Genomic DNA, 17,048 nt, shown 5'->3' with positions numbered 1-17,048 from the left:
ACGACGTTACCACTACGCCATCGGGGAGGCTTTTAAAAATGTGAAGTGATACATTGTTTACATCTCACTCGACCGCCATTACATCTGCACTCGTAACCTAGAGCTCGCATGTGATTCGTTATGTTACGCGAAATGCTAAGGAAATTAGTACCGATTCTATCTGTGAAATATCCCATGGCATTAAAAAGCTATAAGATTTCTTCATTTTACACGGTAGAATTCGATCGCAGCAGAAATATTAAGAAAAAATGCTAGGGAAAATGCTTTCGTCTAAAGTGGGCCTTGTCGTTCTTCTTTTCCCTCTTCATTTATCCTCAATATGAGACTAGTGAATTAGTGAAATTGTATTCAAATTGTTAACAGAACAGGTCTGTACAGTGCAGGTTGAGCATAATGCGCTTTAAAACCAGGTATAATAGGTTCGATTTTGATTTGATTTGACTTAGTTTATTTTACTTTGCTTTTCTGCCACTTTTAGGCTAATTGCGAAGATGAGGATGAGTAATGATATGATTAAATTGATTAATGGACACTCACAAACACCCATGCCCAGGCCGGGATTCATTCGAACCCGGGACCCCTGACGTCGTAGCGTGATGTGCTAACCACTCTACCACGGGGGCCGGCTATAATGTGTTCGAATCCTGAGCAAGCAAGTCATTAGTGTTTCTTCATGGTCGTCCTTTCCTATTTCATCAATTCATACTCATTATAGCTTTAAACGTTTTAAAAAAGGTAGAAAAGAGATATAAAATATTTAAGATACCATGTCCGCAGGATGTGCAAGAGAATATTGATCTCGGTAATATCCTTAACCGATGTTCGAAATAGAGATATATCCTTAGAAAGATAGGAATATGTATTATTGGCATACATAACAAGTTTTCACCCCGTCCCTTCCATGAATTAATCCCTTTCATGCTATACTTACTAATACATAAAATACAATTAAAAACTTCTCATGACTCCATATATTTAAATTCCTGGTTATGGCATCCCACAATGAAATAAAATAAAAATGCTGCACGAATTAGACTTTATACACAAAACGAACGTTGCTGCAAAGTTACTGTATATATTATTATTAAACACTTATATTACAGTTTAACGTTAGCAACGAATTCTAAAGAGGTCCTCACATTTTAATAATATTTCTAATGTTGAACACCTTATTTGAAAACATTATTTTCCTTTCAATGCATAATTAATGAAATCTACTCTTAAGAAACTAATAAAATTACTTGTTTTACAATTCAAGCAGATTAGTTTCAGAAATAAACCTTCTTTCAAAGTGGAAAGTCCCTAAGTCCTAATGCTAATGCTAATTCATTTTGTTGTCAAGAAAACTCATCCATTTTCACTAAAAATGTGAAAAACACAGAACGGGAATCCGAAGCATACTATAGGACTACAGAAAATGCAGAGATTCTCACAGCACAGATAACCGTGAAAATCTTGCCCAAGACAACTGTGTTGCAAGGGTTCAGTGACAGTTTTTTTTAGTCCACGAAAGCGTCCATTAATCAAAACGGTCATTGTTTAGATGACAGCTTGGCAAGGAAAGAAGGGATTTAGTGATGTGCGGTACGAAATCAATTTAAGACCAGGCTTGACAGTTTTTCTTTTCATTACTTTAGATGCAAAAAAGTAAGTGTAAAAATGTCGTCGTGATTCTAGATTTCCCTGCTTGGGACAATATGATGATGTTACAATTTCAGGTTTGTAGGTGTCAGAATATCCTACTACAACCACTGAAACATGTACCAAACAGCAAAAGAACATTAAATTTTCTTTCTCTTGCAACCGTTCTCTTCTCTCATCCTTGAACGTTATAATTTTTAAATTTTACATCTTAATAGAAGCATTTTTCTGAAAATTATTTGCCTAGTGTTTCAAGTCCAGTTAGTTGAAATGTGATCTTGGAATTGGGTTCGAAGACACAATGCTTAAATGGCATATCATCAAATGTTGCTCTTTTCTGTTATTTTCATGAAACAGGAGGTATTACAATTACAATCACTTCTACAATTGAAGCGGTCACCGAACAACGATATGTAAGCAACGAACATTAAACAGTACAACAATCAGCGATATTGCTTTTTCTTAGATGATGTTCTATCTGTCGTATTCCCGAAATTAGCAACAATTATGGACATCCGGAAGGGGCAAGTAAGGCCGTGTTCCCCCTTGAAAATGATTGATTGATTGAATTGTTGTTTTAAGCAGTGGTGCAACCAAAGGGGCATCGCCCCCCCCCCCCCACCAACCTTGAATGGAAGTCAGTTCTAAGGGGGGCAAACATTGACGGCCAAGGGCACCTGAAGGGGGCAATTGCCCGCCCTTGATTTCAAATTTTATGCAAATAAAAACACATTTCGTAAAAATTTCTTGCTCGCTTCGCTCGCAATTTCTGCTTTTCTTAGTCTCATCAAATTCAGAGCCGTAGCTAGAGCACGGCGGAAGTCGGCGAACGATGTAATTGATAAAAGTTGTAAAAGATAGAAAGCTATGGCGGCCAGTGAAATTATTTGCGCCCTATTTAATCAATATTGTTTTCAATTTACAAACAATTGGATATAAAATCTCGCTACTTGAGTTGCCGTGTTCGAATCCCGGACAGGGCGTTGGTGATCTTTCTGAGCATCCCTTCATCAGTTTCATCAACCATCACTCAATCTCATCGTCGCGATTACCAAAAGTGGCAGAAAAGCTACGTTTGTGTTTTCGTTTCAAGTTCACATTATGCACAGATACCGTACGTTAATTGAAAGTACACGTACAGTTTAAAGTGGGATTCGAACCACTATGTGCCTCCACCGGGCATCGAACCCGGGACCCCTTTATTACAAGGCGACGACGCTACCACTGTGCCATCGGGGGAGGCCCTTCCCTTGAAAATGATTTTGATTGCGTCGCTTTTCTTTCACCTTAGGCTAATCGCGACGATGAGGATGAGTGGTGAAGACACTCACAAAGAACACCCATGTCACGCCGGGATTCGAAGCCAAGACCTAGAAAATTAATGTCAAATTGTTAACCTAAAATCATATATTTCACACACATAATTTCATTTCACTCACAGCGATTTATGGAAATTATTATAAGGGTGTTGCAGGAACATAATTTCAAACTGAAGGAGTGTTTTTGAGGACGCAGCGCTATTATGGGAGAAAATATGCCTAGTCTCCCACCCCCCACGGAAAAATTCCTACATACATCCATGACAACAATGTTCATTCATTTTTATATATCTGCATCAGAAACGTTGGTTACAAAGTTATTTGTGTGACATTTGAATTACCCGCCCTCATTATGGATAATAAAACAGGAAAACGTTTTTATTTGCATTATAAAATGCTGCTAAGCATATGTTCTATCGCTTTCATTTTAGATATCCACATTGATTGCGCAGATGAACCCCAACATCAACCCTGGCAAGCCGGGATTGTTCTTCAAGTTGGCAGACATGCTTCTGGCAATACACTTCACTCTGGATCCCTACATTTATGTAATCCTGCGGTGCCAGCGTCGTCAATGCTTCCAGACGATGATCGTGAAGCTGCTCTGTCGCTCATGCAGCTTCAAGAATCCAAGCCGCGTGGGTTCTGCTGTAGGTTCTGTGACCCTGGAACCCTGTCGCAGCTCAGGTGAGAATCCTACAGTGGCTACCACAGCTGACGATTGCACAAGTTCCAACCTACTCGATTGATTTGTCCGTGCACGTTGTATATGTTTGATAAAGTGGTGTTATGTTTCTCTCAGAAGACATTGGCTTGTACTGTGTTGTCACTGTCTAGTCCCTCAGATTTGTTTTGGATCGCTGCATGACAGTAGGTGGTAATGGTATTGTAGAAATAGTATAGCTATCTTACTAGTTTACATACAACTACTTTTAACCATGAACATGAAATTTATACATCCCATTAGCAGTTTAGAAGCAACAGTTAATTTTACTTACATAAGAATGTATATACATTAATATCATTATAAACGAATACACAAAATTCAGAACATAGGGTATTGAACAGCACCGGAGATATTTACAAGTGCAAAAAGGATCCAGTAGACAACATGCTACCTTTTTTTATCACTGTGTCTGATCTGATACTACAGAACAAGAATGCATATAACACTCTCTATGGTGGACTAGCTGTGCTGAACATCAAACAAAAGTTGCTTAAATAATTATCAAAAATGTTTAGTGTGGATCTTCCCCAGGATTATATAATTCTGCCATTGCACCACTACTTGCTCTGCAAAAGTTTTCCAATATTTACACTTGCAAATTAAATTCTGACATGCACAATTCGCAGAAAAATTTAAACCGAAAAAAATGCATATCTGTACTAGCATTTTTTTTCAAATTCCATTAGTGGAAACATGATCTTATAATGGAATTAGAAGATACACTTGATTAGATGCTGTATTATCGAATCAATGTTGCATTTTTCAATAAACAAAAATTATTTTAACTACATTAGTTGTTCAAATATTCAAAGATTAATGATGTTCATTTTTTTCTCTTCGATAATTTAAAATTTCTTTGGGCCTCCCAATGGCTTAGTGGCAATGCTTTCGCCTTACAATCAATCAAGGGATCCCAGGTTCGATCCTTGCTTGAGCATTGTAGGTTGGATCACACTTCAAATAGTTGGTCCAGTACTGATTAGCCTATATGTGCATAAAGTGGACATAAAAATGAACTTTGACATATTGTAAAGAGAAGATTATCATCCCTGACAAAATGTTTGTGCTTATGTAATATATAAATGCTTTCAAATATATATTTTTATAATACTAATAATTTATAAACATAGTATATTCTATAATTTAATGAAAATTCTTTCAGTATTCTCAGAAATATTCATCTATTTTTACAACAGTACATTTGTATTTTTATGTATCAAGACTATTTTTATTTTGAAACCAAAATCAAATATAGTATAAAGGAATGTCACTAACAAATAGTACCACTTATTTACCAGTTACTCATACATTAAACAATTTATATGCATGGATATGCTACGTATAATAGCAGTATATTAGTCTTGTGGTTACATATAAGTGTGCTAACAATCATCAAGAACTAAGATTAAGTAACATGTTTATGTTTACATTTGAAGGGTTTGGGTGTAAAACATGGTAAGTGACATTTTGGTTATTTTTTAGTTACAAAGTAGAATGTGCCATCCTTCAATTTTCGAGTGAAATTGCCATGTCATACCATTTTCATTGGACTCAGTGAAGCCTTCTGAAATTGGTAAGCACAACACGAAAACAATTTATCTACAGTATAGCTTGTAATAACATTTTTCCTTATTGAACTCAGAAGCAACCAAAATGTCACTTACCAGGTTTTACCCCCTAGCCCTTCATTTATATTTAGTTTTCAATTTATAAATTTACATAACCAATAGCGAGATAACAATAAATACTTACTGCTAATTTTCTCGTTAAGTTGTAAGTTCATAATTAATTTTAGATTTTGATGTGTTCACAGCATGTACTTGTATTTTGAATTTGAATCGTAAAATATGTAAATGAAAATGGTTACCAGAATTGTTGAAAGTAAATGTCAAAATATCAGTGCAGGAATAATTTTATTTTTATTAGGAGAGTTAATTTCCAAAAGAAAAAGTAAGCTATTTCGTTGCTGGGTAATATCATCCAAATTTTCTTTCTTATAAATTCTGGGAATGTAAACTGTGAAAGTTTTCAAAATTTGTCTCTATTTCATCTCAAGAGTTTATTTCAATAATCATAGATATTTAATACGCCAGTGTTTCATTTTCTCTTAAAGTGATTACAATGTAGAAAATTATTTAATAAATAATCTTTTTACAATTAAGTGTAATACTACATCATTTTATTTCAAATGAACAACAACGCATTCTTGAAATTGTTAGAAGTTATCTTTTCTGTATATTACGGAATAACTACACTGTATAATATAATTACAGACTGTGTGTATATACACAGCACTTTTTTCTTTGAAGAAAGGTTCCGGTACTCTTCAAGTTGGTTTGTTACTATATTCATAAGAACTGCTAAAAATATTGTGGTATCTTCATAAATGGTCATGCATTTATGGAGTTGACACACACACACATACACATTTGTTTCATTACAATATAATATTTTTAGTGTTATTCTCATGCTGTTAAAGTGTACCATTGCATACCGCCAGTAAAAAAAAAAGTGTACATATACAGTGTGTTTCCGTGACCTTGAATCAAACTGGCATGGTGGATGGCGAATAACCCAAATGCCAATATGAGATATGGAACTCCGGTCTGGAAATGCATCACTACAGACATTACTACAGTGTATCGCAGCACTCTGCGATGAAAACATTACAGTAGGTAGTCACCATTGCAGCTCCCAGCATTGAAGGCATGACAGCATCACAAGAAGCTCCGTCACATCTGCTATAATATTCCTTGGATTTGTTCTGACGATATCACAGGAGCAAGGATTCTTGTCAGGAGAGGATGCTATCCTTGGGATAGCACCCAATCATCGGCCATTACTGCCAGTGCAACCTGAATATCTGTATTAAATCTACAAGCTGTATCTTTCAGTTGTCTTATTCTACTGTCATAGGCAGCACCAAATAGTTTTAATGATATGTTTCCGGACTGGGGTTCCTTATCTAATATTGGTACTTGGGTCAGTCTGTATCCAAGGTCACGGAAACATCCTGTGTACATGTATGAAAGACGGAACCTACATAATCTAATATACATATACATATATTTAGAATAAGAGAGATCTAAAATCATATTCACCACCGTCAATGTTTTTTGTAAGATGTTTGATGTGCATTATTTGTGCATGTTTGATTCCTGTTATGCATGATCTTGTATTAGCATGTCTGTACTTATTTAACTATGTAAAAATGGATAATAGACATTCCATCCAAAATTTAACTTGTACTGTCTGCACAAAGAGGATATTGTTGAAATGTTTCGTGCAGTAAAAAATCATGTCAGATTCGTCAATATTTACTAGTGAATGTTTGTTAATTATTATTTTGTGTCGATTACATCAGCATGTTTTCTATTGTGGTTTGTGATATTTTCATAATTCTTTAGAAATGTATGTTAGTTAACATTGCAATGCAATACTGCTGCATGTATGTATTAACATTTTGTTATTTTTCAAAATAAAATACACATTAGTATGAACAATAAATTTGTTATTCTGTTCTGACAAATCTAACTTGATACGTATGACTTCCGTTTGCTGAACTTTACTCAATATCTATTTATTGTATACCATTTCCAAGAAAATTCTCAAACTAGAAATCTAACAAGATATAGCATGGCCATGTAGTGTAGTATGGTGTTATGATGTAATATGCATATTTTTTCAATTCTAGCAGTTATATTTTAAGGTATGTACAATGTTTTATGCACTTTATTCTATATATTCTTTGCTTGTTATTAGCTACATACTTTGTCCTCTTGCAATAATTTCTTAGCCACCTGTGTCTATGTACGTAACTACAAAAATATATGTTGAGTTAATTATGTTGCAATTTAACTGAAGTTTTTTTTTATTACATGTTTTGTTTCTTCTACACTCACATTTAATTAAAATATTACATATGCATTATTCAATACTGTCATATAAAAAATTTAATTATTTGTAGATTTGTTGGTACTACACTCTTCCTTCAAAATAAGCATTCTCAGGTTAGTTCATAGAACCTGATATAGAAGTACACAATATATCCGTTTGTGGTGAGGTGAAAATTGAGTGTATTAAAATGTATAAAAAAACAATGGATGGATTACATTTGTTTGTTTGACATGCATAAGTTCAGACTTTGAAATGAGACAGTTCACTAACAGTAAGAAAACATATTGACATTAATACAAATTTTCCGGTGAACAAAATTATAATTACTACAATTAATAACGATAGTACAAAGAAAATATTTTCATACAGATGCAGCCAGTTTCAATAACACTGGTCAACAAAAAAAAATATATTTTTTCTGGCATGGACTTTTCCAACTGTTTTAGACTAATTTCAGTGTGCTGATTCTAAATCTGATCTCATATTTGCTCTATCACATCTCATTTGTATGCTATTGGCAAATCCCATTTTCATTGATTTTACCCGGAATTGACCGGTGGGCACTTATGATTACAAGTTGTTTCGAGTCAGTGAGTGCTTTAGTGATAAAAGTTGGCGTTGTATTTGTAGGATAGTGTGTTTATAATATGATTTTATGTAGACATCAACATTTATGTCATATTTTTTATCTGCATGTTGTGATCTAACGATGGCTACAACATTCGGAAGAAGGACTTGCCGTAATGATGCAGATATCTTCTGCTACATCTGTGGCACCTTCACTTTGAGGTATCAAAGGCACAACATCAATACCTTTCTCAAGAAGGTGTATCTTGCCTACATTAATGTACGACTGGGAGACCAAGACAAATATTTGGCTCCCCACAAAGTGTGCAAGACCTGTGTTGAAACTTTGCGATCATGGTCTAAAGGAAAGAATGCTAAGCTGAAGTTTGGTGTGACAATGGTTTGGAGAGAACCAACAAACCATTTGGATGACTGTTACTTCTGCCTTGTCAATGTAAAAGGTTTCAATAAGACGAGCAAACACCACTTACAATACCGAGACATCCCATCTGCCAGACGACCAGTTGAACACTGTGAGGAAATACCTGTGCCTGTATTTACTGAGGTACCAGATATTGATGTTGAAACCCTCACTTCACCTGCTTCTACAGACGATGAGGATGATGATCTGACCGAATATATGCAAACTGTTGCAGATTCTGATAAAATTTCTCTGTTTAGTCAGCCTGAATTAAATTATCTGGTAAGAGATTTGTATTTGCCAAAACAGTCTGCTGAAGTGTTGGCTTCCAGGCTGAAAGAGAAAGGACTACTCAGACCTGGCACTAGTGTCTCGTTTTATCGAAACAGAGAAGCAGCACTGCGAAAGTACTTCCATTCAGACGGTCAACTTTTTTATTGTAATGATGTTGAAGGGCTTCTTTAGAATATGGAACTGCTTACAATGATTCAAGTGAATGGAGACTTTTATTGACAGTAGTAAAAGGAGTTTGAAATGTGTGTTACTGCACAACATAAATGTATATGGTTCAATCCCAATAGGACTCTCTGTACGAAAGAAAGAAGAGTATGCACATATCAAAACAATTCTGGATAGATTGGAATATCATGTTCATGGATGGGTAATTTGTGTTGATTTGAAAATGGTTAATTTTCTGCTGGGGCAGCAAGGAGGTCACACCAAATACCCTTGTTTCCTCTGCTACTGGGACAGTAGGGCTACATTAGAACACTGGGTTAAAAGGACCTGGCCACCAAGAATCAGTTTGACGCCTGGTGACAAGAACATCAAGAATGAGCCTTTGGTTGATAGGAATAAAATTATATTTCCCCCACTGCACATAAAACTTGGATTAATGAAGCAATTCGTCAAAGATCTTGATCACACTGGAGACTGCTTCAGCTATATTTGTTCAACCTTTTCAAGTGTTAGTGCCGAGAAGAAAAAGGCAGGAATATTTGATGGCCCTCAGATAAGAACACTCATCAGGGATCCACACTTTGTTACAACATTGACTGCGACAGAGGCTAGGGGTTGGAATGCATTCTCTGATGTGGTGCGGAATTTCGTTGGGAACAGGAAAGCGGACAACTATGAAGAGATTGTGGAGGAGATGCTCTTGAGTTTCCAAGCACTTGGATGTAGGATGAGCATCAAGGTTCACTACTTACATAGTCACTTGGTCGACTTTCCAGAGAACTTGGGTCATTTGAGCGAAGAGCATTTATATGCAGTCACAACTGTGCTATGACTCATTAAATGTTTGTTTCGTTATTATTGTATATTGTATTTTATCTTATTCTCATTTGTATGTCTGTTTAGCTCTTCGTAAATGATCATAAATGTGCTGTTTTTATTGAAAATGCAATATTTGATATCTCAAAAACCTGATGTGATAGTGCCCACCGGTCAATTCCGGGTAAAATCAATGAAAATGGGATTTGCCAATAGCATACAAATGAGATGTGATAGAGCAAATCTGAGATCAGATTTGGAATCAGCACCCCAAAGTTACCTTAAAACCATTGGAAAACCTTATGGCAGAAAATGTGTGTTGACCAGTATAATTTAAACAGTTCATATTTAATTACCAATGTTTTAGTGATCGTTACGGTTTATGAACTATATTTGAACTTTTAAAATAATATAAAGTAAATAAAGGATACGGTTTATGAACTATATTTGAACTTTTAAAATAATATAAAGTAAATAAAGGATAGTGCCTTGATATTTTTATATGCAATAAAACATTCTGATAATCAGGTTTTGCGTAGACCCTACATACATTGAATTAAATAGTTGAAAGCATTAATATGCTCAATTAATAGAGAATAGGATATCTTAATGCAGCATTGTTCATGTTAATTCCAAAGTTCTGGGTCATATAATAAATGTAATATAAATAACCAAGCTTAAACCATAGTAAACCAAAACTCAAAGCAAGTTCAATCATCAATTCATAACATAACAACGAGAAATTTAAAATTACTTCTAAGTCTACAATGAAACTGAAAATTTTAAATACAAACATAATTTTGTTTAACATGTAATTATATACATTCTCTGTGAATTAAAAAACTTTTTGGAAGATAGTGGTGTATATTACATTCTTAAATCAGTATTATTAATTTGTGTCTCGTATATTGTTATACTGTTTAAGTTACTCAGTTATTGTTTGATTTGAACATTATGTTGTGTTTCGTAAAGTAAATAGTAAACTTATTAATGAAATTATGACCGGTCATAATGAAAGTTAACCTAAATATTTCTATGATTAATGCATTAGAAAATTAAATAGATTCATTCCTCTATTGTTAATATTTAACTTACGCAGCACGATAAAATTGAACATTCACTTACTAAATTCAAATTATTTATTTCAAGTGTTTGTGACAAATATTCAGTTTTCTTTAACTTTAGTTCTGTTAATATTTCCATTTAGTTCTTGTTTTACAATAAAAGAATATTGAAAAGATAATTTTTTAAAGGTTGAAATGATACTAAACTAACATTCATAAGAATTTATCACAGTGCATTTAATTCATTTATATAACAGTGAAGTAAATTATAAAAACTATGAATTACAATAAAAAATGTTTGCTTCGTGCAGGGTTAAAAAATATCATAAATAATATATTTAAATATATATATTTATAGTCTCTATCTGTTGCTGCATGCTGCTCTTTTAACTATTGCTTGCTTTAACATAATGTGTTTCTGTTTTTCAGCCGTCTAACGGGTGAAGGTGTAACCACTACTTTCCAATTTGTGCTGATCTAGGATACAAAACGAAGCTATCAACCAAAGATAATGCTCCAGGTGGCTGAAATTTGCGAAAAAGACAAACTTTCATTGCTACGTGAAGATATTTTTGTACTGACCACCATATATAGCACCTTCAGCTTCAATGTACATTTGTTTGTGAACATCCCAATGTCATCATCCATCGTGTATTATATGCGAGTGAACATTGTCAGTCAGATGTAAATAAGCCATTCGAGAAAAATATCATATATCAGCGATATTATAAAATGTAAGGCATCAAGGACTCCTGTATGTAAATATTCCAAGCCTAACTTTGAGAAAACCCAAACGTTTACATCACGGATTTCCATAATTTGTTTTTGAATTGTGAGCAAAATATAATTCTAAAAAAAATATGGGACAGCCATTACAGTTATGTCTCATATTTGGAGAAAATATATTTGTGCATTAACAATTCACTAGCAACAAAACGTTTGAGGTTTCGTGGTGTAACTAAACCTTGAATCTAGTCCAACTTTATGAGCTTTTATAATTACTGCATCTGCAAAGTATCTGTATATACACAAATAGTAAAAATTCATATTAGAAAGAACCATGTGCCTTCACCACACCGAAAATCACCTCTGTTTGCTCTTCGCCATTTTCTTACATTCCTTCTAGTTATATTCTGGCCATAACATTCAGAATCATGGGTTATTACAATATGGTGTACCCCTACAATTAAGGGCAACAGTAAAAGCATTTAATACATTTAAGATAATCACTCTCTGTGCTAATTAATGCTTGGCTGTACTAACACCCAAAGCTTTGACTTGCAGAAAACTAATGTAACTTAGCAGTTCCAGTATAAAACATTGCAACTTCAAAATTCCCTACTGATGATATTCAACTTGATTTCATCATGTATTCTGGGGGGAAAATCTGGTAAACAGATTCGTGTGCGTTAGGGAAAGCATATGAGAAGCCTTCTTACGGCAAGAAAATTTGCATTTCACCAGTTTTCACGGTTTCTGTAGGGCTTCGGAAAAGGTTAAAAGTACACATTCCTCATATGATCATCTCTTGAATCACTTCGGCAAACACAAACACAATGCCTATCCAGCACGCTTTTAAAAAGCAGGATCTGATCTGTTTGCTTGAAATATGGTGAAATGAATTGTGGGAGAAGTTGTTTACTGAATATCATCCATTCCATATATCAGCAACAGAGCAGTGAAAGTTTACACATGTCAACCAGTGGCGGCTCTTGGTTCAGAATGTTGGTGGTTGCAGCGAATATACATTCCTCCATCAATATATAATATATTTATATAACTTTAATTTGTATATATTTATAATGTAAATATATGTATTTATAATTTTATAAGAGTGAAATGTGACATTTTCGAGGGGTACAATTAATAACCATCATACAAAATTTGAAGTTTCCATTTATTCGGAAGCAATATTATGCAGAATTGTGTTTTTTGTGATTACATAGGAAGTACTTTTAATGTTCTGATTCAATTGTTAAATATTTTGACGGAAAACTCTGATGAATTGATGCTTGTAATTGGACTGGAAAACTCATCCAATAATATTAATCAGTATATTGAACAGTTTTTAATTGTTATAAATGGAGGTACATGGCACAGTGGTTCGGATCCCACTTTAAACTGTAGGTCCAGTCCCGATTAGTCTTTCTGTGCATAAAGTGGATTTAAAAAACAACAAATCAAATCAAATTGTTACAAGTTTCAAGCATTGGTATCGGTTTCACACATAATTTAAATTAGGTTAAGATTCTCCCCAAAAGAAAATATTTATCTTTGCCTAACATGGACATTTTGTCTGTTGCTCTACGACACAGGACAGTGAGAATTGAATCCCAGCATTTGTTGCTGGTCTGTCCTCTTCTTCCCTCATCCGCCGGGGGATCCGAAACTGCTTGCCTGACCTTGGTGTGCAACATTACAATAACCAAGTCGACTGAAGCAGGGGATTGGAAGAACAGCGTTGAACGTCGCTCCAATACTCCTCACTCTAGACTTCTAGAGATCAGGCCGTTGCTCCAGCTTTGCAACGCGTACCTGTGCGTCTACTCATACACTGTGAAATCTCGTAGGTTGCCTCCTTTTTTTAACGGATCGTAATGGAATTTGCTTTATGAAGCAATGAAGGGGAAAATTGTTTGTTTATGTTCAATATATTTAATAGGAAAACAAATTAAAAATATACTAACAAAAAGTATGAAATATCATTGTAAAATATCCGGTCATTGTGAAACACTGTAGCAATATCAGTAACCGCCCCCTGATGTCAACTAATAACTGATCCCAATAAATAGAAGTTTCCTTTCAGAAACATCAAATATGAAGAAATTTGCCATTTGTAGTTTCTTCTCATATGTAGAATCAAGATGGAAAAGTGGATGTCTTTCCAATATACAAGTATACATACTTTAGTAAGGTTTTCGCACTTGTACAATCTTCTCAGTTTTTGGTATTTTCCTCAGATTATGGAAATAGAAAGCATACACATTTGAATTTGATGTACGAAAATGAAACAGATGAACGAAACTTGAAATAACCTGGAATATATTATATTGAACATGTATTGCACATTATCCTTATTGTGTTGTAAACCTGCAGCCTGTAGTTTTGGGATAGTAAAAATCCACCTGGGTTCTCTTGGCATTCAGGTACTATAGTAAACTGTATATTGCTAGAAGCCTGCAACCACCTACCCACCACAGATAAACTGCAAAATCTTGCAATGGCATCAGATTTCTTACATTACTGAACTACACTATCATGTGATACTATACATTTAAGAGGAGACTTAGGAATATTGCAACTATTTATTCATGATATTTTTCTTTGCAAATGTTTGGTATCTATGCCAAGTTCCAACATTATCAACAGCCACAACTGACATAATTTGGAGCATAGACATCTACCACTAAGCAAGAAAAGTTGGTTACTCATAGCAAGAGTTGATACGAGAAGGAGATGAAGTTCATTTTTGAACCAACAGAAATCAGTAATGGAAACTCCAGTTTGCTGGAAAGAATCTAAATAGAATTAACTCTCTCCAGCTTCATATTTTGTGCATGAGGTTGACCAGTGTTGAAAGGAAATATCTTTCAGTCTAAAATTACATTTCTGTTAGGTTCTGAAACTGCAAGTCACATAATAAAACTAATTGTTTTGTTCATATTGTTATACAGAATAAAACACAAATGAGATATAAGTATGTACTGAAGGAGAATTTATATGACTTACAATTTAAACACATACAAAGATGGAAGAAATAATCAGTTATAGAAGCCACAACTTACACCACATACCATCATTTCACTAAGTAACTTAAGACCAGTTTTGGCATGTGTGTACGTATTTTACTCAAGCTTTCGTGGTTAAGACAAGAATAGTTAAAGTTTAAAACCTGGGAAGGTAAGTTGGGTTAAAAAGGTTAAAATTAAGGGAAAATAAAATGCAGAGTGGCCTGTCACTTCAATTACTTAGTGAAATGCTGGTATGTGGTGTAAGTTACGAATCAGTTGCCAGGCAGAGATGTAGCAGGAAGCAGTAAAAGGGCACCCTGCATAGTCTTTTACATTATTTTCAAACCTTTTTAACCCAACTTAACCTTCCCATGTTTTAAACGTCGACTATTCTTGTCTTAACTTGTCAAGAAGCCACATGATGTGCTGAAAGCTTGAGTAAAATAAGTAAGCACATGCCAAAACTGAACTTCAGTTACTTAGTTATTTTTTCTTCATCGTTTCTCTTTCTTCTCAATATCAAATTTAAACTAAATTTTTTGAAACAAATATTACTTTAAAAGCTAAAACCAGACTTAAAGTATTTTAATATTTACATTTATATTGTGGAGTTATGTAAAAAATAGTCTAGTTTTGCAAGTGTAAGAAACTCCACTTACATAAAAAAAAAAAAAACATGTTCCGTCAGTAATTGTCTTGGTCAAAAAAACACATTTGAAATATCATTTTTCCAATTAAACATAACCCAATGATATATGATCCTAATTTTATACCAACAGAAATAAGTGTTTGTTGGACCTGTTGAGTTATTTAAATTTTATATGCTTGGTAAGGGTCAGATGCAGAAGCACTTCAACTGTGTATAATCAAAAGTAAAACAAACTAGTTGGGAGTTTTTTCAATGTTTGATACATGTGCTGTCAAACCATCAGATAGTTGAAATCAATTTTGGACCTGAAAAGTGCATGTAGATAGCTAAGCTATAAATGACTTTTCCCAAAAATATATTAATTGATTTATTCCACGAGCACAAAGATATATCTTGTGATTTGTAATGCAGAAGGATGAAATAAATAATTCCATCCATAATTCATTGGTGGAAGAGGAAGGGAAAAACTTTCTAAAAAAAACATCTTAAAATTACTGTTTAATTTATGTACCTGAAACTTTGATATGAATATTGTAAATATATATATCATTTCTTGGTGTATTCTTTGTTGTTTTACTATATACCCCTAAAAAGTTTACTTTCTGCTTTTGAAAGTGTAAAAATACAACGATGTATTATAAAAAGGAATTGTGTATGGTTTCTATATTTTTGTTGACCACGTATGAAACTTTGAAATCTACCATACAGCAAATAACTACATAAGGGAAGTGATGGACATTTTTAAGAAGGGGGAGAGGTTCAATGCTAAAACTAATATTGAACATAAATATGAATACAAAAATTAAAAGACTTACAGAAAACATAAGTCTACAGGGAAGCATATATTCTAGACTATCTGCGAAGCCCTGGGCTCAGATGCTAAAATACAGAGAAAAATCTATCAGAAAATGGGCATAAAACTGTTCATTTCGATAAGAATATAAGAAGGTGGTGGTGCTTACTTTTTAGGAGTTGGCAACCTGGTTTCTTGCACACTTTTATTGATGAATTTGCGAGGCAAGGTAACGCACAGAATGACCATAAATGAACTATACCAATTTCCAGGAGAGTCGATCGACCCGTTCAACCGCCTCCCAGTGCCCATACTTGCTCTTCACTTTTAATATATTTCTTTTCATTGGTGCAAAGAAAGCATTCTTCCAGCACAGCCCAAACAGTCACTGACAACCATCTGAAGGCACGGTTTCCCTTTCCAAGAAACAAAATATTCCTTTAAAGCTTAACTTTATCTTGTCTAAAGAAGCCATGTCACGATAATTATTATTATTATTAGTAGTAATATTTCCATTAGTCCATGTTCGCATACACTGAGAATGATGCCTTTCTAATTTCACTTAAATTTTGCCTTTTCTGTTTTTTGCTTAAAATTCGATCCAAATTTTCTTGTGGAAAGGGAAAATTCTCTTCATGTACAACCCTGATCGACACTTGACTTCCCAATTGAGCATTGAAAAATCTATGAACTTATGCATACTTCCAGGAAAGAGATGCCCAAAAGCAAGCTTTCCTCATGATCATGACCAGGGAATGAATTTACATGTAAATACATATCTTCATACAATGCTAAAATCAATGTCATTGTGTATTATCTTTGTGAATCGTGGTATGTAGAGCCCGACGCAGCTATCTTTGCCGTTGCGCAGATACCAATTTTCATTTCGTCTCCCTCTCTCTTAGCATCATGTGTTCTACCCTGCTCGCCAACCTTCGCCATTGTTGCCATATTGTCTTTCCAT

At 34.2% G+C, this 17,048-nt stretch overlaps 1 protein-coding gene across 2 annotated transcripts in view; it reads left to right on the top strand.

Annotated features, from left to right (window-relative positions):
• LOC145988724 (prostaglandin E2 receptor EP3 subtype) overlaps window positions 1-14,754 on the top strand; it is a 106,727-nt gene extending 91,973 nt beyond the window's left edge. The window contains exons 4-5 of one of the 2 annotated variants that reach the window (XM_083123838.1): window positions 3,392-3,647; window positions 11,341-14,754. In XM_083123838.1, coding sequence (XP_082979964.1) covers window positions 3,392-3,647; window positions 11,341-11,348 — 264 coding nt within the window. In that variant the 3' untranslated portion in view covers window positions 11,349-14,754. Of the gene's footprint in view, window positions 1-3,391; window positions 7,112-11,340 lie in introns of those variants that run through there. The other variant, XM_083123837.1, reaches the window with a different exon arrangement.
• Window positions 14,755-17,048: the final 2,294 nt, after the last annotated feature.

The sequence above is a fragment of the Lepisma saccharinum genome, chromosome 6, assembly GCF_977018435.1.
Source record: "Lepisma saccharinum chromosome 6, izLepSacc3.1, whole genome shotgun sequence".
Classification (NCBI taxonomy): Eukaryota; Metazoa; Arthropoda; class Insecta; order Zygentoma; family Lepismatidae; genus Lepisma; species Lepisma saccharinum.
This window is presented reverse-complemented; position numbering and strand designations above follow the sequence as displayed.